The sequence below is a fragment of the Dermochelys coriacea genome, chromosome 9 (genome assembly GCF_009764565.3).
Source record: "Dermochelys coriacea isolate rDerCor1 chromosome 9, rDerCor1.pri.v4, whole genome shotgun sequence".
Classification (NCBI taxonomy): Eukaryota; Metazoa; Chordata; order Testudines; family Dermochelyidae; genus Dermochelys; species Dermochelys coriacea.
Window position 1 is genome coordinate 97,868,512 of NC_050076.1, and position 21,993 is coordinate 97,890,504.

General features: G+C 43.9%; 1 protein-coding gene across 4 annotated transcripts in view; it reads left to right on the plus strand.

Moving 5' to 3' along the window:
• The window catches only part of ATP11C (ATPase phospholipid transporting 11C), a 123,243-nt gene that overhangs the window by 46,200 nt on the left and 55,050 nt on the right, over positions 1–21,993 (plus strand). For all 4 annotated transcript variants that reach the window (XR_006274016.1, XR_006274017.1, XM_038415504.2 and 1 more), the window contains exons 2-3: positions 2,090–2,209; positions 9,467–9,556. Coding sequence is in view for 2 of the 4 variants with exons in the window: in XM_038415504.2 (XP_038271432.1) it covers positions 2,090–2,209; positions 9,467–9,556 (210 nt within the window). In the remaining 2 variants the exon portion in view is untranslated. The remainder of the gene's footprint in view (positions 1–2,089; positions 2,210–9,466; positions 9,557–21,993) is intronic.

Below are 21,993 nucleotides of genomic sequence, written 5' to 3' on the forward strand. Positions count from 1 at the left end.
ATTTTCCACATTCAGGCAGGTTCATCTGTGGGAAATGCAGTGTTTAAATGGATAATAGCATAGAGAGCCGTCAAGGAAAACATAGGTTTCAGAGTAGCAGCCGTGTTAGTCTGTATTCGCAAAAAGAAAAGGAGTACTTGTGGCACTTAGAGACTAACAAATTTATTAGAGCATAAGCTTTCGTGAGCTACAGTTCACTTCATCGGATACCGATGAAGTGAGCTGTAGCCCACGAAAGCTTATGCTCTAATAAATTTGTTAGTCTCTAAGGTGCCACAAGTACTCCTTTTCTTTAAGGAAAACATACTTCAACTGGAATGGCACAGAGGAAGAGAGATGCAACCAGAGGGGAAACATGTGAGATGCGAGAGATGGAACTAAGAGACCTGATACAGGAAGTGTGGAAACACCCAATATTGTAATAGGATGAGTCAGGACTCAAAAATCATGATTGGCTTTAAACTACTGAAATCTTAAAAAAAAAAAAAAAAAAAAAAAAAAAAAATCCTTCTGGATTTTCAGCTTCCAGAGTTCCACATTCTCAATCTTTCCTTTGAAAATGTGAAGGCTAGAAATGTACTTTTATCTCCACTTTCATTTTTTAATCACATGACACCGGGAGCTGTGACTTTAAGATAAATCCCAAATATGCTGAGACTAGTGTTAAAATCTCAGGACTCAGTGGGATGATTAATACCAGTTGGACTGGCCCTTCAGTGTCCTGATATCCCAGCTCATAGACGTGGGTATGATCCTCCCGGCCAGCAGATGGACTGTCCGAATTGTGATGCGCTCATTCACCGTGCCTGCCACAGCATGCCTCAGTGGTTTCCACCTCCAAGGACTGGAAACAATATTTTTTTGTCTGTTGAGACTTTAGTTAAGATTAGCATTGCATCCTAAAAATCTCTGTAATGAAACCTTTCCTTTTGAAACGGTAGAGGGTCCCTTTTGTGTGTCTCTACTTGTGCTCACCACCCAGCTGAAATGTTCTTGAGCACCTGAATGCTTAAATGAGAAGAAAAATAATTAATTTTTCCTGACACTCTAATAATACAGCTAACACCTGCCTTTTTGGCACACTGCAGATGCTTCTACCCTGAGTAGATGAAAGTGCACTAGGGGACTTTTAGTGCAGGGCAGCAGAGTCCACACAGGTGCCTTGTGTTCAGAGTAGATTTATACCCAATCTTGCCGCAAACGGAAGTGTTTCTGTAGACAGGCTCTAAGAAGAATTTTTCTTAAATATTCACACTCTCTGATGTTTTAGTGGAACATATGAAGATTAAAAAGGAAACAAAAAATCCAGAAATGTTTAGAAATGACTCGGCCATAGATCAGAAGAGATTTCAGGGTCGGTGTAAAGATGTGTTCAGAGGTCAGAAGCTCAAAATAGTTTCCATTAAGGAGCCCCAGGCAATGACTGACAAAGTCCTCGAAGTGTATTTTCCCCCATCATGAAGCAGAAAGGGGAAAGGTTTCTTCTCTGTAGCAGTTTAAGGCAACTCAAACAGATTGGAATATTTCCACTTGAGAGATGCCAGTCACTAACAGAAATGCTCAGATGTAGAGGAAAACTTTGCTTTTTTACATATCTTATTTGCAGTGTTGTTTTGGCCATGTTGGTTCCAGAATAGAGAGACAAGGTATATGAGATAGTATCTTTTATTGGACCAACTTCTGTTGGTGAAAGAGCTCTTTGTAAGCTCAAAAGCTTGTATCTTTCACTAACAGAAGTTGGTCCAATAAAAGATTATTACCTCACCCACTTTCTCTCATACATATCGTAGACATTCGCAGTGGACCAGGAAAGGCTGATAAAGGTGTAAATGTGGTCTTCTGGTATTTGGAAAGGTAATTATTACCCCTTGTGTGAGATAGGAAGACCATGAATATAATCACTTCTACACTGCATTCATTCCATTCAACGCTGTAATGAGAGAGCCCAGGACAATGGAAGTTTAGAAGGGCTGTGTGGGAGCCATCAGAATCAGAAGCATGTGGAACTCGTTATCTGGACGCATTCATGGAAATGTGTGAACTTGAAAGCCAGGGACTTAACTTTCCTTTACCCTGTTGTCTCTGACAGTGTGCTGGCGAAGAGAAACGAGTTGGTACACGCACCGTGTTTGTTGGCCAACGCCCAGTTTCAGAAACAGATGCTTACTTCGAGCAGAAATTCTGTGATAATAGAATTGTCTCATCCAAGGTAAGTTGGTTCTCTTAATCCTTGAGCTATAGTCATTTAATCAGCTGGAAAGTTTGCACATTTCTGTTCCTGTTCCTGTTCCTCAACTTTATTGTATTTCATCATCAGTCATGGCTTCCTGACATTTAAAACCTCAGAAATCTATACTTGAGTAGTTAAAATGCTCTTTGCAAGAAGAAATTGCCCCAGTGTTCAGCTGTTCCATTGCCGGTGTGATAGGAGTTTTAATAACCAAGACTGTTAATCTAATAGGACTATGGGTGGTAGTCTAAAATCATGTATCTTGTATTAAAGAGACTCTTCTCTCTGAACCCCTCTATTGAGAGGTTGGGGATAAAATGTTATGTTCTGCTCTCTAATTTTGCACAAAATGTCCCACCTGAGTTCAGGAGAGATGTGCAAATGGTGTTAGAATTGCATTTGTTAATAACACATGGGCATATTATGGTACCTCCTTCTGAGTCTAATTTATGATCTACCTGGTGCAATCTGAAGCTCATTTTGCACCAAAGCTTGGAAGCTCATTTTGCACCAAACCACTGGTTTGTATATACACTTCCTTATTAATACCCACTGAGTGAATGCACACACGAGTTCCCACTCTGTGTGCTGAATAATATCGAGGCACAAAGAGTAGTACCTGCTTCGATGCTTTCTGGATCTCTGTTGTTTGGAGAGTGAAAATATAAAGGCAAGACAATATCTGATGTGATTGGTGACTTACCAGGTTTTCGTTTGGGGTTTGTTTGGTTATTTTAAAAATGGACAGATAACTGTCGTGCTTCTAGATATCTTTTTTTTTTCTTTTCAAGTAGGACAAAAATAACTTAGTACAGTGTGTATTTTAACTCTTGGCCTTTCCATTGTATAAAGAGGAAACCATGCAGTATTCTATTAATATAGCATTTGTCTATTGTGAACACAATGTGATGATACCTGTCTTCCTTCTGGTTGATCTTATTTTACTTGACATCTATAAAGCTATTTCAAAAGACTTGGAAAAATTGAAATGCAGACAACTGGCATCAGCTATTGTTAAGCTAGTTGGGTGAATGTATATTTAGCTTGTTACTAAGGTGGTTTTGGGGTTGCCCAGTATATAGTTACAGACTTTAGTCATACTGTACTTATAATTTAAAGGTTACAGTTGGCTTTTTTTTTTTTTTTTTTGCTCCAAACAATTCAAATGTCTGCTGCCTTTTTATGTCCTTCTGATGTCTGCATTAGAACCCGAACTGACTTTGTGCTAGGGACCAGTTCCTGCAGGCTGACCTGGTACACTCTATTTGACTTTTTTTCATTAGGTCTGCAAGATTGTGCCATTGGGGACTATCCATTTGGGTTTTTTGTTTCTTTAGTGAATACTTGAATTATTTTAAAAACACCTAATCTTGTATCGAACTTCATTGATTCTTTTAAAGTTATTTCCCTATTGATTTTTGTCCTTTATATATTTGGTAGACATGGACTCTTCTTCCCCCCTCTCTTCTCCCCCCCTTCTTTCCTTCCTGCCCCCCAGCGTTTAAAGTGATGCTGATGCGGACGTGGGTCTTCATTGTTTGTTTATTATCTGTGCACAAGCATCATTAATGTTGTCAGCACAACTCTGGGAAAAGGGACTTGTTGTTTTAAAGGACATAGAAAGTTCATCTATTTGACCAGTTTTGTTTCTTAAACTTGCTTTTAAAGTTCACGTTGTAATTTTTTCCAAAACAAATGATCCAATGAACTTCTCCCTTTCTCACCCTTAAAAAAAAGGTGAGAAACCCAGTTGCAAACAAGGCAGTATTCCAATAGCAAACATGTATGCAGTTCCTTTGGGTTTTTTTTTTTAAGAGAAAAGCGAGAGTCTGGAATCTCAAGATTTTAAGGGATTATCTTCACAGCAGAGAGAAAAATTTTATTATTTCCTTTTGACATACGGCATGCAGCATTAAAAGCTATTTACAGGCATGAATCCCATTGATTTTTGTACTTTTCCCCTAACCTCTTCCAGCTGTGGGAAGGAGGGGGTGTCAACTTGCGAATAATTGATTTTTTTTTTTTGAAAAATTAAAATCCAGACAATGCTCTAGTTTATAAGTCAATGAAGAAAGCCAGATTTCGAAGTGTAAAGTTAGAAGAAGGAACCTGGAGTTACGTTGCATAATGGTGTGTAATTGTATTTACTGAAGTGCAAAAACCCAGTGGGCCAGATCTTGACATTTTCTAAGGCAGCAGCACAAAGGGGACTTAAAACTACATCCCTGAGGAGCTCTTTTAGCGGCAATGATCAATGAAGCAAGGCTCTAGCCTGGTAACTTTAGATAAAGGGCTGTTATACCATAGGATTGAAGCGTGTTTTTTTTTGCTTAGTACAAATCGAGTAAATGGAACTAATAACCCTAGATATATTTACTATGAATCTTATCCTATAGCCTTTAAACACAGGAATAGCTATGGTGCGTGGTGGGGTTTTTTTTGTTTGTTTTTTAATGGGCCCACTCCCATGTGGGAGAGCTTTGGGATCCAAAACTACTGCATGTCTTCAGCAAACTAGCCAGGGATAAATCTAGACCGTAGTCTGTCAAAGGAGCCAGGGACTGAAAATGACACTAGTCTAAATTTCAGGACTTGCAGTTCTTATGTTCATGCCCAGTGGCAAAATAGCACAGCTGGACTGAGGGCACTTCCTGAATGGTGCATTCATCCCCAGCTCTGATAACTTGCAAGATATAAAACCTCAACATTGATAACCTTCCCTACCCTCCTCCTGTTTCAGTGTTGTCTGATGCATGATGACTGCTTTCAATGTGTATTGCTAAAACTATTGTACGTAATCTGGAGGTACGGACCCCCACCTTCCAATGAGCATAACACATTCACCTCTAACTGCAGATGTTCATGAGAATATTGGCTTGTTCTCATGCTAGGGTTAGAATGGTGGTTGGGTGAAGCATGGTGATACTAGGAATAACCTGACTTTTGAAGCAGGTGTCAGCTAATATTAGAAAAGCACCCCTCCTGCACACCCTGCCTCCCACCCATCCTTCAGTTAACTTAGTGAAATCTCAATAGGTATTTTTGACTGTGATTCTGTCTTCCAGAACAATTGGAGAAGCAGAGTTCTGTGCTGCTGTTGACTTAATAAACTGTTTGTTTCCATCTGCAAGCTACAAAGGCCGAACAGAAAAAAAGTAAAGGGAAAAAAATTGATTTTTTTGGGGTGGGGTGGGGCAGAGATGAAGGTGGATATTTTCTCAGCTTAAGTGCACAATTGGCACTGCTTTTGCATGTGGAAAGAGGAAGTGCAATATAGGAGTCAAACAGCTACTTAGGCTTTTCTGTGGGAAAGAATTGTAATGGGGGTGCAAATATTGACTTTTTAGCAAAGTTTTGGAAGTTTCACGCAATCTATTCCGTACCCAAGCTTTTAGCTCCAATCTGTTATGATTGTCAGAGCTAGACTTGTTCTTTTGAACCAGTTTAATTCTAAGATCACTGAGTTTTTTCTAAGCAATAATCTTAGACTTAAGGTTGGGCAGCGAACAATTAATCTGGTTTCAGAGTAGCAGCCGTGTTAGTCTGTTTTCACAAAAAGAAAAGGAGTACTTGTGTCACCCTAGAGACTTACAAATTTATTTGAGCATAAGCTTTCGTGAGCTACAGCTCATGTCATCGGATGCATTCAGTGAAAAATACAGTGGGGAGATTTATATACATAGAGAACATACACACTGTAACCAGAGTGATCAGGTGAGGTGAGCTATTACCAGCAGGAGAAGGGGGGGCCGGAGGGAACCTTTTGTAGTGATAATCAAGGTGGGCCATTTCCAGCAGTTGACAAGAATGTCTGAGGAACAGTGGGGGGTAGGGGGAGGAATAAACATGGGGACCACACCACACGATCCATTGTCTACAGCCAAGTTCTACGATACAACCACATTTGCTCCAACCCCTCAGACAAACACCTACAAGATCTCTATCAAGCATTCTTACAATTACGATACCCACCTGCTGAAGTGAAGAAACAGATTGACAGAGCCAGAAAAGTACCCAGAAGTCACCTACTACAGGACAGACCCAACAAAGAAAACAACAGAACGCCACTAGCCATTACCTTCAGCCCCCAACTAAAACCTCTCCAACGCATCATCAAGGATCTACAACCTATCCTGAAGGACGACCCATCACTCTCGCAGATCTTGGGAGACAGGCCAGTCCTTGCTTACAGACAGCCCCCCAACTTGAAGCAAATACTTACCAGCAGCCACACAACAGAACCACTAACCCAGGAACCTATCCTTGCAACTAAGCCTGTTGCCAACTGTGTCCACATCTCTATTCAGGGGACACAATCATAGGGCCTAATCACATCAGCCACACTATTAGAGGCTCATTCACCTGCACATCTACCAATGTGATATATGCCATCATGTGCCAGCAATGCCCCTCTGCCATGTACATTGGTCAAACCGGACAGTCTCTACATAAAAGAATAAATGGACACAAATCAGATGTCAAGAATTATAACATTCAAAAACCAGTTGGAGAACACTTCGATCTGTTTGGTCACTCGATTACAGACCTAAAAGTGGCAATTCTTCAACAAAAAAACTTTAAAAACAGACTCCAGTGAGAGACTGCTGAATTGGAATTAATTTGCAAACTGGATACAATTAACTAGGCTTGAATAGAGACTGGGAGTGGATGGGTCATTACACAAAGTAAAACTAATTCCCCATGTTTATTACACACACACACACACACACACACACACACACACACACTCTCTCTCTCTCTCTCTCTCTCTCTCTCTCTCTCTCTGTTCCTCAGAGGATCTTGTCAATGGCTGGAAATGGCCCACCTTGATTATCACCACAAAAGGTTTCCCTCCCCGCTCTCCTGCTGGTAATAGCTCACCTTAAGTGATCACTCTCATTACAGTGTATATGGTAACACCTATTGTTTCATGTTCTCTATGTATATCAATCTCCCCACTGTATTTTCCCACTGCATGCATCTGATGAAGTGAGCTGTAGCTTATGAAAGCTTATGCTCAAATAAATTTGTTAGTCTCTAAGGTGCCACAAGTACTCCTTTTCCTTATTAATTAATCTGGTGGTTGTCAGTCTGCACGTCTGTCTTCAGTCCCAGTGCGGATCTCAGGGGCTACAGTCCTATTACACTGCAGCCTTTTATGAGGATGTGTGTATTGGCCTCACACTTACTTCAGACAGGAGTGCAATTACAGGGAAATTATTGCTCATCAGAGGAACCATGTGTTTCACTTGACATTAGAGGAAGGGATGGGTGTGGATGGATAAAGGACAGCATGTGGTCCAGAGCATGGCTTTAATTTTTCCACTGACATTGTAGATGTACGTAGGGTGATCAGACAGCAAGTGTGAAAAATCGGGATTGGGTAGTGGGTAATAGGCGCCTATATAAGACAAAGCCCTGAATATCAGGCCTGTCCCTATAAAATCTGGACATCTGGTCACCCTAGATGTATGCCACCTGTCTCTTCGGTTGTGTGGCAATAAGGCATACTGCAGATGCTCCTTTAACTATTTCACTGCTGACATTCTAGTAGCAACATCTAGCTAATGTCTGTATCCTACAAGCCCAAGCTACTTCCATGGTCCAGAAGTCCCAGTAGCTGGCCACCCAACTATGAAAACCTCCTTTCTCTTCCCGCACCAACTTCTACCATGCTGTGGCCATCGTCAGTGCAAAAACTTGCAATACGTACACAATCCGAAACTTAAGGTCAGCCTAAAAACGAGCTGAATTTAATATAAAATAAATCCCTCTGGGGGAATGGTGTTCTCGTTCGTATTTAATTCAGATAAAACTTCCGTGTTGGAGTTTATCCAGATCTGCTACATTTCCTCATCGGCCTTCCCAGTGTGATGGAGAATTCAAGTAGCTCTGTTGCTGAATTCAGGGCAAGACTCTGTATGTTGCACCTGTAAGAGATGCAGCCCAGAATTCATAGCCCAGGGGGTAAATTGGATTTAACCTGCTGGTGGCACTGTTAGACATAGAGTTCCAAGTTCTTTCTTAATGTGCAAGCAGTCAGTCAGTTTTAGGCAGACATTTGGTGATGGTGGTGCTGTTTTTGTTAGTGAGGTCTCTGTGTAGAAACCATGGTCCCGGGGTGGGGTTGGACACTGTGGAAGCAGGAGGAGAGTTTTGCTGCTCTCTGTGAACCGGCATGGATGTTGGTTTGAGATTCCTGAAAGGCGGCGTTGCCCTGCATGCTGTTTGACCGTCTTATTTCAGGACAGGTATATGCATGTTCATCTTTGAATATATCCACGCTCTGCACCGCAGGTTTCCCCTCCACTGGAAAACAGGCCTGCAAGGCCCCAGACATCCACTCAATGGAGTTGCAATGCATCTTTGTGGCCTCCCCAATTCTGCAGGGGTCAAAGTGGCCCCAGAATAATTTAGACAGACCTGCGGACCTGGCGGAGTTACAGCAGCCTGTCCCTGATGGGTGGCGGTGCTGCCTAGACCCTCCACAGCAGTGCTACTTCCGGCAGCCCTTCCCCCAGCATCACACCCGGTGCTTCCTTTGCTGAGTTTAAAGAGGCAACCTGAAGCTGTTTTCCTCAGTCCTTGCTCAGGGGGATTTCTCCCTTGACTGGATCCAGGGCTCTTAGGGCACTTTTCTGCTGCTCTGCCTGTCCTTTTTAATGCATTGAGGGCTGGAGAAGGGTTAAGAATCCTTCGTCCCTAATGCCATAGAAGGTATGACCTCAGAGTGTTGCCTGGTCTCTTTGTGAGAGAAACAATAGAGGAAGACTCCTTGGGCTGTTTCCCCCTATGCATTCATGTAGCAGCTACTCACAGAGTGCCCCCTTAGTCTCAATATTTGATGCTAATGAGCCTAGATACAATGCTGATAGGCACGTTAAAAATACACAGATAGTATGCCATTAGAATTGCTTAATGCTATTGTGAGTTTCTGAAGAGGCTCAATAATAAGAGAACTAACACCCTGGACCAAATCTGTCCTGGGTATAACATCTGTAAAATTACACCAATGATACATCTATCCAGTATAACTACTTGACCTTTTTATATATATAAAAAAAAACTAAATCTTATTTCTTAGGAAACTTCTAAACATAAATTCCCTTTCTTTAACTCTCAATCCCTGGGTAAGTGTAGCTTCATGACTGTTGTTGATCTTTGGTTCTGTTGACATTCTGAACATTTGTGTGCTGGTATTTGCGCAGCTTATCTCTCTGTTCTTTCACCCTGCAGTACACTGTCTGGAATTTTCTTCCGAAGAATCTATTTGAACAGTTTAGAAGAATTGCCAACTTTTATTTCCTTATCATTTTCCTTGTGCAGGTAAGGGCACTTTTAAATAGAAATGATGCAAAACTTATTTATTATTTTTTAAACCAATTGTTCAAAGCTTTAAACACAACTTGATAAAGGACTGAGACTCGACTGGTTCTTTACTGGTGCTTATGACATCTTTTTTTAGTAGCTATGTTTTGTCTCCTACACATGCATTCAAAATACCATAACTAGTAACATTTCTGGGGCCATCTCAGACCATGTGCTGATGACTATTGTTACAATTTAAGGGCCCTATTAGCACTATAAGTACCAGAGATCACTCATAAATATGTCTACATTGGAGCTAGAAGGTGTAATTTCCATCTCAAGGAGTCATATTTGTGCTAGTTCTGATCAAACTAGCATGCTAACAATAGAAATGTAGCTGCTATAGAGGGAGGGGCTAGCTGCTCAAATACGTATCGTACTCAGATGAGATCATATTTAGGAAGTCTAGCCCCTCCCACTAGACTGTTGTTACACTTTTTTATTTTAGTGCCCTAGCTCAGTCAGATCTAGTGTCGGTACCTTTCCTTGAAACTGGAAATTTCACCTCCAGCTCCTGTATAGACATACCCTGTGTGAGTAAAACATATGTTAATGGCTGCAGGATTGAAACTCTTTTGTACTCTTTATCATTTCTCCCATCTTACCATATATTTTTCTCCATATAATAAGCAGCCTGGTAATATTACAGTTTGCGTAGATTTCAAGAAAACCAGAAGAGGTGCACAGTCCATCATTTGGATTTTTTTACCATTCAGATGAGCATTTACTAAGTGTGTGCATATATGTAGAAGGGTATGATTTTTGTAAAGAGATTTTATACGTACTAATTTACAGACATACACATGATGTAATAAGATTAGTCTTTTTTTCCGCTCTGATTTCTATGCATTGATCTTGGGATTAGGGGAAATGCAGGTAAATATGTGTTCATTTTCTGTTATATTAGCCGAAAAATCAGGGAAGTTCCCAAAATATGTTTACAAAAGAAAGGATTTTTTTTTTTTTTTTTTTTTTTTGAAAAAGTAAAATTTGGATGAAACACAGTGAAGTATATTTCCCTCTTTTTATAACTGAACATTTGTGGTTTTTAAAAAATACTTAACTGACTGGTTAAAACCAGACATGCAAAACTTCAGCCCAGTCATCTAGTAAATTAAATCTTAGATCTATTACATACGGTAGTCTGCAATAAAGGAGTCCTTTAAGGGATTAAGTAGATTGATACCTCTATACTTCACTTTTATTAATGTTATCTATAGAATCATAGAAATGTAGACTGGAAGGGACCTCAGTAGGTCATCTAGTCCAGTTCCTTACACAAAAGGCAGGACCTAAGTATTATCTAGACTATCTCTCATAGGTATTTATCTAACCTGGTCTTGAAAACCTTCAGTGACAGATCCTACAACCTCCATACGTAATTTGTTCCAGTGCTTAACTATCCTGACAGCTAGGAAATTTTTCCTAATAACTATCCTAAATTTCCCTTGCTGCAATTAAAGATTTACTGCTTGTCATGTCCTCAGTAGTTAAGGAGGACAATTGATCACCTTCCTCTTTATAACAACCTTTTACATACATGGAGACTGTTACCATGTCCCCCACTCAGTCTTCTCTTGGCCTATTCTGTCCTTGGTTTTCCCACTGTTTTTAAGGCATTTGTAAAGTGTTTTCTTGTTACCCTTTATGTCCCCAGTTAGTTTAATCTCATTTTTTGCTGTGGCCTTTCTGATTTTATCCCTACATGCTTGTAGTTGTGGTTTTATTATATAAAGTACATATATATGTCATTCTTTGACCCAGTTTCTGAACCTCTCCGTTCCAGCCTGGAGCACCCTCCTCCACCCCAAACTCCTCATCCCCATCCCAGAGCCCGCATCTACTCCTCCCGCCAACCCAGAGCCCCCTCCTGCACCCTGAACTCCTCTTTTTTCTGGCCACAACCACAGCCCTCACCTCCTCCTGGATCCCAACCCCAATTTTGGAGCATTCATGGCCTGCCATGCAATTTCTATTCCCAGATGTGGCCCTCGGGCCAAAAAGTTTGCCCATCCCTGATCTATATGAACAAAAATATAACCAAAATAGTCTCACGTATGCATCATGGCAAGCTCTTGGCACAGTAGAGCCTCAGAGTTACAAACAGCAGAGTTACGAACTGACCAGTCAACCACACTCCTCATTTGGAACCAGAAGTATGCAAACAAGCAGCAGTAGAGACAAGAAAGAAGCAAATACAGTACAGTTATGTGTTCAATGTAAACTACTAAACAAATAAGGGGAAAGCAACATTTATCTTCGGCAAGTAAAGTTTCAAAGCTGTATTAAGTCAATGTTCAGTGGTAAACTTTTTTGAAAGAACAACCATAATGTTTTGTTCAGAGTTACGAACATTTCCGAGTTTCAAACAACCTCCATGCCCAAGGTGTTTGTGACACTGAGGTTCTATTGTAGGTGGCTGTGGGAATAGCAGAAGGCACAATAAGTTTGTGTGTTCAAAGCTTTACCTCACAGGGCCTCAGTTTTACTAAAAACAACTATACCGTTGTGCTTGGGGGGCAGGCTGACCTTGAAAATTAACTCTCTGCAATAGGGGGATGACCTGTTTCATAAATATGGTCATTTAGGGTATGTCTACACAGTAAAAGCTGTGCTCAGGCTTGCCTACCTGAGCTACTTGAATCCAGCTAGTGCAGGTAACAAAAGCGATGAAGACAGCACACCATTGGCTTCAGCATAGGTAGTACAATCCTGTCACAGCCCCTAGGTACACACTGGCCTCACTAGCCCACGCTGGGTTATCTGCACTACAATTGTTACCTGGGTTAGCCGGATTCAAGCTAACTAAGTGGGTTAGTCCATACACAGCTTTTTTTGCGCAGACATACCTTAGATGCCTGACTGGCCCTGTGTGCATGCCAACTGCCATCTCTGAAAGTCCCTAGCCATCTAGGTAAATTTACACTGGTAAATGTAAATACTTTAGCTACGTTCAGATGGTCAGTTGTCATAATTGCTTTCCTTGTACGATGATGTGGTGTGAATTTGGCTTCTTACAAACGGGACCCTTTCTGTCTTTTAGAATCATAGAATCATAGAATCATAGAATATCAGGGTTGGAAGGGACCCCAGAAGGTCATCTAGTCCAACCCCCTGCTCAAAGCAGGACCAAGTCCCAGTTAAATCATCCCAGCCAGGGCTTTGTCAAGCCTGACCTTAAAAACCTCTAAGGAAGGAGATTCTACCACCTCCCTAGGTAACGCATTCCAGTGTTTCACCACCCTCTTAGTGAAAAAGTTTTTCCTAATATCCAATCTAAACCTCCCCCATTGCAACTTGAGACCATTACTCCTCGTTCTGTCATCTGCTACCATTGAGAACAGTCTAGAGCCATCCTCTTTGAAACCCCCTTTCAGGTAGTTGAAAGCAGCTATCAAATCCCCCCTCATTCTTCTCTTCTGCAGACTAAACAATCCCAGCTCCCTCAGCCTCTCCTCATAAGTCATGTGCTCTAGACCCCTAATCATTTTCGTTGCCCTTCGTTGTACTCTTTCCAATTTATCCACATCCTTCCTGTAGTGTGGGGCCCAAAACTGGACACAGTACTCCAGATGAGGCCTCACCAGTGTCGAATAGAGGGGAACGATCACGTCCCTCGATCTGCTCGCTATGCCCCTACTTATACATCCCAAAATGCCATTGGCCTTCTTGGCAACAAGGGCACACTGCTGACTCATATCCAGCTTCTCGTCCACTGTCACCCCTAGGTCCTTTTCCGCAGAACTGCTGCCGAGCCATTCGGTCCCTAGTCTGTAGCGGTGCATTGGATTCTTCCATCCTAAGTGCAGGACCCTGCACTTATCCTTATTGAACCTCATTAGATTTCTTTTGGCCCAATCCTCCAATTTGTCTAGGTCCTTCTGTATCCTATCCCTCCCCTCCAGCGTATCTACCACTCCTCCCAGTTTAGTATCATCCGCAAATTTGCTGAGAGTGCAATCCACACCATCCTCCAGATCATTTATGAAGATATTGAACAAAACGGGCCCCAGGACCGACCCCTGGGGCACTCCACTTGACACCGGCTGCCAACTAGACATGGAGCCATTGATCACTACCCGTTGAGCCCGACAATCTAGCCAGCTTTCTACCCACCTTATAGTGCATTCATCCAGCCCATACTTCCTTAACTTGCTGACAAGAATGCTGTGGGAGACCGTGTCAAAAGCTTTGCTAAAGTCAAGAAACAATACATCCACTGCTTTCCCTTCATCCACAGAACCAGTAATCTCATCATAAAAGGCGATTAGATTAGTCAGGCATGACCTTCCCTTGGTGAATCCATGCTGACTGTTCCTGATCACTTTCCTCTCCTCTAAGTGCTTCAGGATTGATTCTTTGAGGACCTGCTCCATGATTTTTCCAGGGACTGAGGTGAGGCTGACCGGCCTGTAGTTCCCAGGATCCTCCTTCTTCCCTTTTTTAAAGATGGGCACTACATTAGCCTTTTTCCAGTCATCCGGGACTTCCCCCGTTCGCCACGAGTTTTCAAAGATAATGGCCAAGGGCTCTGCAATCACAGCCGCCAATTCCTTCAGCACTCTCGGATGCAATTCGTCCGGCCCCATGGACTTGTGCACGTCCAGCTTTTCTAAGTAGTCCCTAACCACCTCTATCTCTACAGAGGGCTGGCCATCTCTTCCCCATTTTGTGTTGCCCAGCACAGCAGTCTGGGAGCTGACCTTGTTAGTGAAAACAGAAGCAAAAAAAGCATTGAGTACATTAGCTTTTTCCACATCCTCTGTCACTAGCTTGCCTCCCTCATTCAGTAAGGAGCCCACACTTTCCTTGGCTTTCTTCTTGTTGCCAACATACCTGAAGAAACCCTTCTTGTTACTCTTGACATCTCTTGCTAGCTGCAGCTCCAGGTGCGATTTGGCCCTCCTGATATCTTTCCTACATGCCCGAGCAATATTTTTATACTCTTCCCTGGTCATATGTCCAACCTTCCACTTCTTGTAAGCTTCTTTTTTATGTTTAAGATCCGCTAGGATTTCACCATTAAGCCAAGCTGGTCGCCTGCCATATTTACTATTCTTTCGACTCATCGGGATGGTTTGTCCCTGTAACCTCAACAGGGATTCCTTGAAATACAGCCAGCACTCCTGGACTCCCTTCCCTTTCATGTTAGTCCCCCAGGGGATCCTGGCCATCTGTTCCCTGAGGGAGTCAAAGTCTGCTTTCCTGAAGTCCAGGGTCCGTATCCTGCTGCTTACCTTTCTTCCCTGCGTCAGGATCCTGAACTCAACCAACTCATGGTCACTGCCTCCCAGATTCCCATCCACTTTTGCTTCCCCCACTAATTCTACCCGGTTTGTGAGCAGCAGGTCAAGAAAAGCGCTCCCCCTAGTTGGCTCCCCTAGCACTTGCACCAGGAAATTGTCCCCTACGCTTTCCAAAAACTTCCTGGATTGTCTATGCACCGCTGTATTGCTCTCCCAGCAGATATCAGGAAAATTAAAGTCACCCATGAGAATCAGGGCATGCGATCTAGTAGCTTCCGTGAGTTGCCGGAAGAAAGCCTCATCCACCTCATCCCCCTGGTCCGGTGGTCTATAGCAGACTCCCACCATGACATCACTCTTGTTGCACACACTTCTAAACTTAATCCAGAGACACTCAGGTTTTTCCACAGTTTCGTACCGGAGCTCTGAGCAGTCATACTGCTCCCTTACATACAGTGCTACTCCCCCACCTTTTCTGCCCTGCCTGTCCTTCCTGAACAGTTTATAACCATCCATGACTGTACTCCAGTCATGTGAGTTATCCCACCAAGTCTCTGTTATTCCAATCACGTCATAATTCCTTGACATCACCAGGACCTCCAGTTCTCCCTGCTTGTTTCCAAGGCTTTGTGCATTTGTATATAAGCACTTGAGATAACCTGTTGATCGCCCCTCATTCCCAGTATGAGGCAGGAGCCCTCCCCTCACAGACATTCCTGCCTGTGCTTCCTCCCGGTATCCCGCTTTCCCACTTACCTCAGGGCTTTGGTCTCCTTCCCCCGGTGAACCTAGTTTAAAGCCCTCCTCACTAGGTTAGCCAGCCTGCTGGCAAAGATGTTCTTCCCTCTCTTCGTAAGATGGAGCCCGTCTCTGCCCAGCACTCCTCCTTCATGGAACACCATCCCATGGTCAAAGAATCCAAAGCCTTCTCTCCGACACCACCTGCGTAGCCATTCGTTGACCTCCACGATTCGACGGTCCCTACCCAGGCCTTTTCCTTCCACGGGGAGGATGGACGAGACCACCACTTGCGCCTTCAACTCCTTTATCCTTCTTCCCAGAGCCACGTAGTCCGCAGTGATCCGCTCAAGGTCATTCTTGGCAGTATCATTGGTGCCCACGTGGAGAAGCAGGAAGGGGTAGCGATCCGAGGGCTTGATGAGTCTCGGCAGTCTCTCCGTCACATCACGAATCTTAGCCCCTGGCAAGCAGCAGACTTCTCGGTTTTCCCGGTCAGGGCGGCAGATAGATGACTCAGTCCCCCGGAGGAGAGAGTCCCCGACCACCACCACCCGCCTTCTCCTCTTGGGAGTGGTGGTCGTGGAACCCCCAACCTCAGGACATCGCATCTCATGCCTCCCAACCAGCGGGGTCTCCTTCTGCTTTCTCCCCCCAGACATATCATCTGGTCCACTCTCCGCAATGGTACCTGTGGAGAGAACATGAAAGCGGTTAGTTACCTGTGTCTGTGTTACTGGAACCCGGACATTCCGCTTACCTCTTCTGGAGGTCACATGTTGCCAAGCTTCTTCACTGGCCTCTTGGCTCCTCTGGGCAACCTGCTCTATATCTTTAGAGCTTTGTGCCCCTAGAAGGCTATCCTGAGTTTGGTCCAGAAAATCCTCAGTCTCTCGTATACAACGCAGGGTCGTTACCTGTTGCTCCAGACCTTCAATCTTCTCTTCCAACATGGAGACCAGCTTGCACTTTGTACAGACAAAGTCGCTTCTGTCCTGTGGAAGAAAGACAAACATGGCACATCCAGTGCAGGTCACAATAGCTGAACCCCCCCCTTCCATATCACCTACCTACTATGAGCTTCCTCAGAGACGTTGGCAAGATGTAAGCCTCACTGGGCTCACTCCAGGCGAACTCCCAGGCAAACTCCTGCTGTGAGCTGCTCTGCTGTCCCCGCTGCTCAGCTGGTTCGCGAGGCTCTGGCTATTTTCAAACAGCCAGGCTTCCCTGACGCAAACACACAGACACCCTAATGCCCGCCCCCTGCAGGCTAGCAGCCAATCAGACACTCACTCAGGCTCTCTCCCTGCCCTCCCAGCAAACACACGCTCGGATACTTCCTCAGCAAGCAAACACACACACTCGGATACTTACCAGTCCCAGGCAAACTCCTGCTGTGATGTTTAGTGGTGTTTTTGCATAAAGAGTGCAAAAATCACAGTGTAAGGCCATTTCCAGGGATTAATATGTGCTGACTGTCTCAAAATGGCTTCCTAGGGACAGATAAGAAACATTTTGTGCATAACGTAGCTTTTTACAAAGAGCTGAAAACAACAAATACAGATTCTATTGTTCATGAGAGCTCAAGTGAAACACCAATAGATGTTGCAAAACAGAGGCTTTTTGTTTATATGAATACAGTGCATTGCTGGTAAACTTTCCTTGTGCTTTCCCTCTTCTCTATTACCCAGTACATCTGCCTCCATCCATATTCCTGCCTCACTGCCCACCACAATCGGCGGGATCCCTGAAATAGGATGACTCGTGTAGCATATGCCAGTTTGGGATCTCTGTGACCAAAATGCAGCGGTCTGCCCAAGTATGCTTCCCCTCAGCCTCCTGGCATTTTAAGGTGCTCTCTGAGGGAGCTGTACTGTTGATTATGATCTCCTGAGAGCTAGGGAGCTGTACAATATGCTCAGAGTTATTTCTGTCTCTCATTCTAGAACTCGTTTGGTCTGAACTCCAAGCTCACTTCTCCAATTCAGCATCCGTTCGGCTGTCTGATTTATACCCCCATCACATCCAAAGTGAAACTGGTACTTGGAAATTTTAGGGTGAGGGTGAAGGTCACCAGCAGCAGTGCATATAAACCACTCCGGCTATTCTGTAAAACCAAAGGCTCTGTATAGAATATGTAACCAATGCTGAATGCCAAATCTTAGTGTTGCTGTGGTTTTAATTTTTCTGAGTCCTTTAATTTTTCCTAGTTATAAACCTGTTTCAATGACCACATACTTTCTATACCCTAAAAATTGGGCTGAAGCATGATAAGGTCAATAGAAATAGACAGTTCCCATTCTCTAGGGTCCCCCTACTGTTTGTTTAAGGTCTCAAAGCTGCCCTGCTATGTGCTTTCCTTGCTACGGGCTTGTCTTCCCTGCAGTGTCAGCTCGAGGTACGCCGAGTGTTGCCCCATACCCGACTCCCATCCACTTCCATAAGTGGTGTTTTATACTCCACGTAGCTGATCCAGCCGGAGGTGTGGGTTATAGCTCAAGTACTGCTGACACTCAAGCTAATAATGCAGCAGGGAAACGGCTCCCTTGTGCTGCTAATCTGATTGCTGTGTGCCACCGTAACATTTTGCAGTGCGGCTGCTGTCACTTTTAGAGCCCTCTGACACTCTTTTTATTCTTCAATCATTTTTCATTTTATTTTTTGGGAATTTCTTGTTCTTTCATTTTGTCCTTGGAAAAATATTGTATTCCTTTTTATTACATTTACATGAATAAAATACCTCAAATGACCATGTGCAAATAAAAGGTGTAAAAATCCCAATTTGTGTATACTACATGATTTTATTAGGCATTATTCCATGGTGTTGAAAGGTTTTAGGAATTAAAAGCTGACATAAAAGAGTTCTCTACGGTTTCTCTTTCCGTAGTTTGTTGTCTTACAATCAATATATATCCTTTGGAAAAAAAAACCCCTATCACAATCTACATCAGGAATAGTCAATTATTTTTTGTCAAGGTCTACATTTCTTGGTCAAGGTATAGTCAGGGTCCAGGCTCCAGAGAAAATAATGCAAAAATAACAATAATGATAAGTAAATAAGATTTTTGTGGTCTGTTCAGAAGTGTTTGGCTGTCCGGATTTGGCCCGGGGTCTGCCTGTTGACTACTGGCCTATACAACCTCTGGCCTACACTAACCACAGGGTACATGAGCCACAAATAATGGTATTGGATAAATTAGCATTCTTGTATCTGAGTCCAAACCTATGTCAGTGACTTTCCACAAGATGTTGAACCACTCACATTATAAATACATCTGTGCAGGTGCAAACTCCCCACCCCCCCCTTAGCCACCCCCAAATGCCCTGGACAGCTACTTATGGTCCCCTGCCCCTTGAAATGTACCCAGTACTTCAGCCCCCAAATAACCCTCCCATCTCCATCCCCATTCAGTGCCACAAACCCCGTGGGACATCATGGCTCTTCCCAACCCTGACTTCTTCCTTTTCCAACTCTCCCATGCCCTCTTATTGTTCCCTCTCTCCTATTGAACCTCACCCCCTCCAGTCCCTATTAGCCCTGATAACCATTAGTCTCAGGGACCCCTCCCCATCTCCATTTATATATTTTCCCCCTCCACAGAGTGAGCCCCATCCCACGCTCACCCTGCAGTGCTAGCTCCTGTCTTGAGGGGCTGGGTGCGGGAGGAGGGTTCTGTCCCTGCTCCTTGGGAGGAAGGAGGGCCTGGGAGGGGATGCAGAGAAAGCCCACCCCACACTCGCTCCACAGCGACCACTCCTGGGGCTCCTGTCCCATGGGGCTGGCTCAGCTCAGCTCCCCACTCCAGTCACGACAGCAGAGAGCCTGGGCTAGCCTGAGCAGTGCTGCAAGCCAGTGCTCCAAGTCACACTGCCCGGAGTGGAGAGCCACGCCCGGCCAGCCCCCCAGGGCAGCAGCTGCCGCTGAGGGGTGAATTTTGTGTTATTTCACGTTTACAAAAACCACACCCATCTAGTTAACTTGAGAGGCACTAACTCAAGGGTAGGTTACTCGAGCTAACACTGCAGTGAAGACAAGTCCTGGATTTTGTGCCATGTTTAAATCATTCTTTTCGTGATTCAGTCTGATTTGCAGGCCTCGGAAGGTAAAATGTGACGTTCCTTTTGTGCCAGTTCAGGGTCACATTCTGAGCTTATGCTTCTCGCAAGGGATTTATTTTATCAGAAAAACTGGTTTAATGTAAATTTAGCCTTTTTCTTGGAGGGCCAGTAATAACCTTCCAGTGCCTGGCTTTATCTCTGGGACTGTAGAGGTGATTCTCAGCTCTAAGAGCAAGTAACTGCTGTGCTCGGCACTGTCTTCTCTCTGAAACGCTTTTCTTGGATGCTGGACTGTCTCCATCTTCTCTGGCTGAGGAGAGCCAGAATAACCACCTCTCTGTAGCTGTTTTTTCTTTTCTTTTTTTTTTTAACTGTATTTTCTATATTTTGTGTGTTGCTGCTGTTGGTTCACTGTTTCCCTCTCGCCTCCCTTCCCCGTTCAGTACTTTGTCTCTCAATCTTCTCTAGCAGCTATTATGACAATAAGAAAGAAGCTTCGGACCTCCAGCATTGTGATGCGGGGATATCACTACTTTGCACTCCATTCCTAGATTCTGAGAAATCCACTCATCCAGCGTGGTGCTCTATCCTCTCGTGCCTTGTGAACACGTGAGGGTTTCCACCTCCATCTGTCTAGTGTCATGTTTCTTGCTCCACTGTTTCCAGGAAAGGGACATCTTTCTCAGTGTTTTTTTTAATATGTCATCTGTTGACTTCCTCTTTTCCATCAAGGGCTTGTCTAGGAATATAGTTTTTTGACATCCTCGCAACATGCCCAAACCACTTCAGCCTTCTTTCTCAAATCATTGCTTCTACAGTCTGTTGGCCAGTCCTTTGTAACACATCGTTAAATACTTTATTCCACCAATAGACCCCAGGTATTCCCCACAAGGATATCTGGTGGAATATGTTAAGTTGCCTGTTTTGGGCTTCTAATATTTAGAAACATATAAGAATGTGGCTCTCACAATGACATGTGTATAGTTTTATCTTGGTTCTTGTGTGAATCTCCTTATTTTTCCAAATATTTGACAGTCTCCAAAAAGCTCCACTTTCCTTCCCAGTTTTTGCTTCTACCTCATAGTGGAGATGGCTGTCAGCACTGATAGTGCTTCCAAGATAGCCATACTCATAAACCACACCGTATTCTTCACTGTCAGTCACATATGCAACATCACTGACGACTCCTCTTTCAGAGATCATCCTGGCCTTGGTTTTCTTTCGGCTGATTCCTGCTCCTACTTTGGTGGTCTTATGTTTGACATAGAGGACTTTTTCATGCCATTGTCCTCTGTGTCCAACATAACACGGTCATCTGCAAAGTCAAGATTGTGAAGTTTTTCTTTATTCCACATTACTCCTGCAGCTTCCTTTCGTGTTGCTCTTTGCATCACATAAGCTATCATAGGGCAGAAAAGAGAGGTGCAACCCTTTCAAACTCTGTTGATGATCTCAAACCAATTGCTCTCTCCCCTTCCTGACCTTACACAGCTTTTCGAACCTTCATACAGTCTCTTTCTAGGAAGCTCATAGAGTCAGAAGATCTATAGCGATTCTATGAATGCGGTGGCTGGGCCAGTATAGGTTAGAGTCTCTTCTACTGCATCTGAATTAATTGGACTGGTCTTGTGGATCTAACATTAGCAGCTTTTATGCATTTAGAGCCAGAGGTCCTGGACTTAGTCCCCACAGATGACCCAGCCATTATGCATTCACTAAGCCTGAATGAGAAACTCTTGTGCTTCACACCCAAATCCATGCACGTTTCACTCTCCCCCTCAATAAATCACACCCTGCCACTCCCTCCTAAATTCAACTCTGACCCCCAAGTATAGCTCTGTCCCACAAAATATCAAATTAATGTGGCCTACCCAGCCCTCCTGTAGGGCTTGACTGCTGCTTCTGGCTCCACATCCCATCCTTTGAAAGGAGCTGTGGGTTGGAGACAGAACCGTGATCTGGTTCCATTATGCCCCACTCCTCGCAGCTGGCCCCTTCACAGGGCTGGCTGGGTTCTGTTCCCCGCTGTTGGCCTGCCTTGCTTTGCCACTCCCACTCCATGCCTGACCCTTCTGCTCCTTCCCTCCCCTCTTGTTAAAGGAGCCAACCAGTGGATCCTCTGTGCACTTGCCCTTCCCTATGGGGAAGGAGTCAGTGGCACTGTGCCCACTTGCCCTGTCCTTGCATGTAGGACTCCCTGGAAGCCGGGCCTCCCCTTGCAGATGATTGGATTTTGTAAACAGGCCAGTTAGACACCATCACAATAGGAGGAGCAAGGAAAATGCATCTTAGTTCATTCTGACAGTTCCAGTCTGGGTTCTCAAAAAGAAAAGGAGTACTTGTGGCACCTTG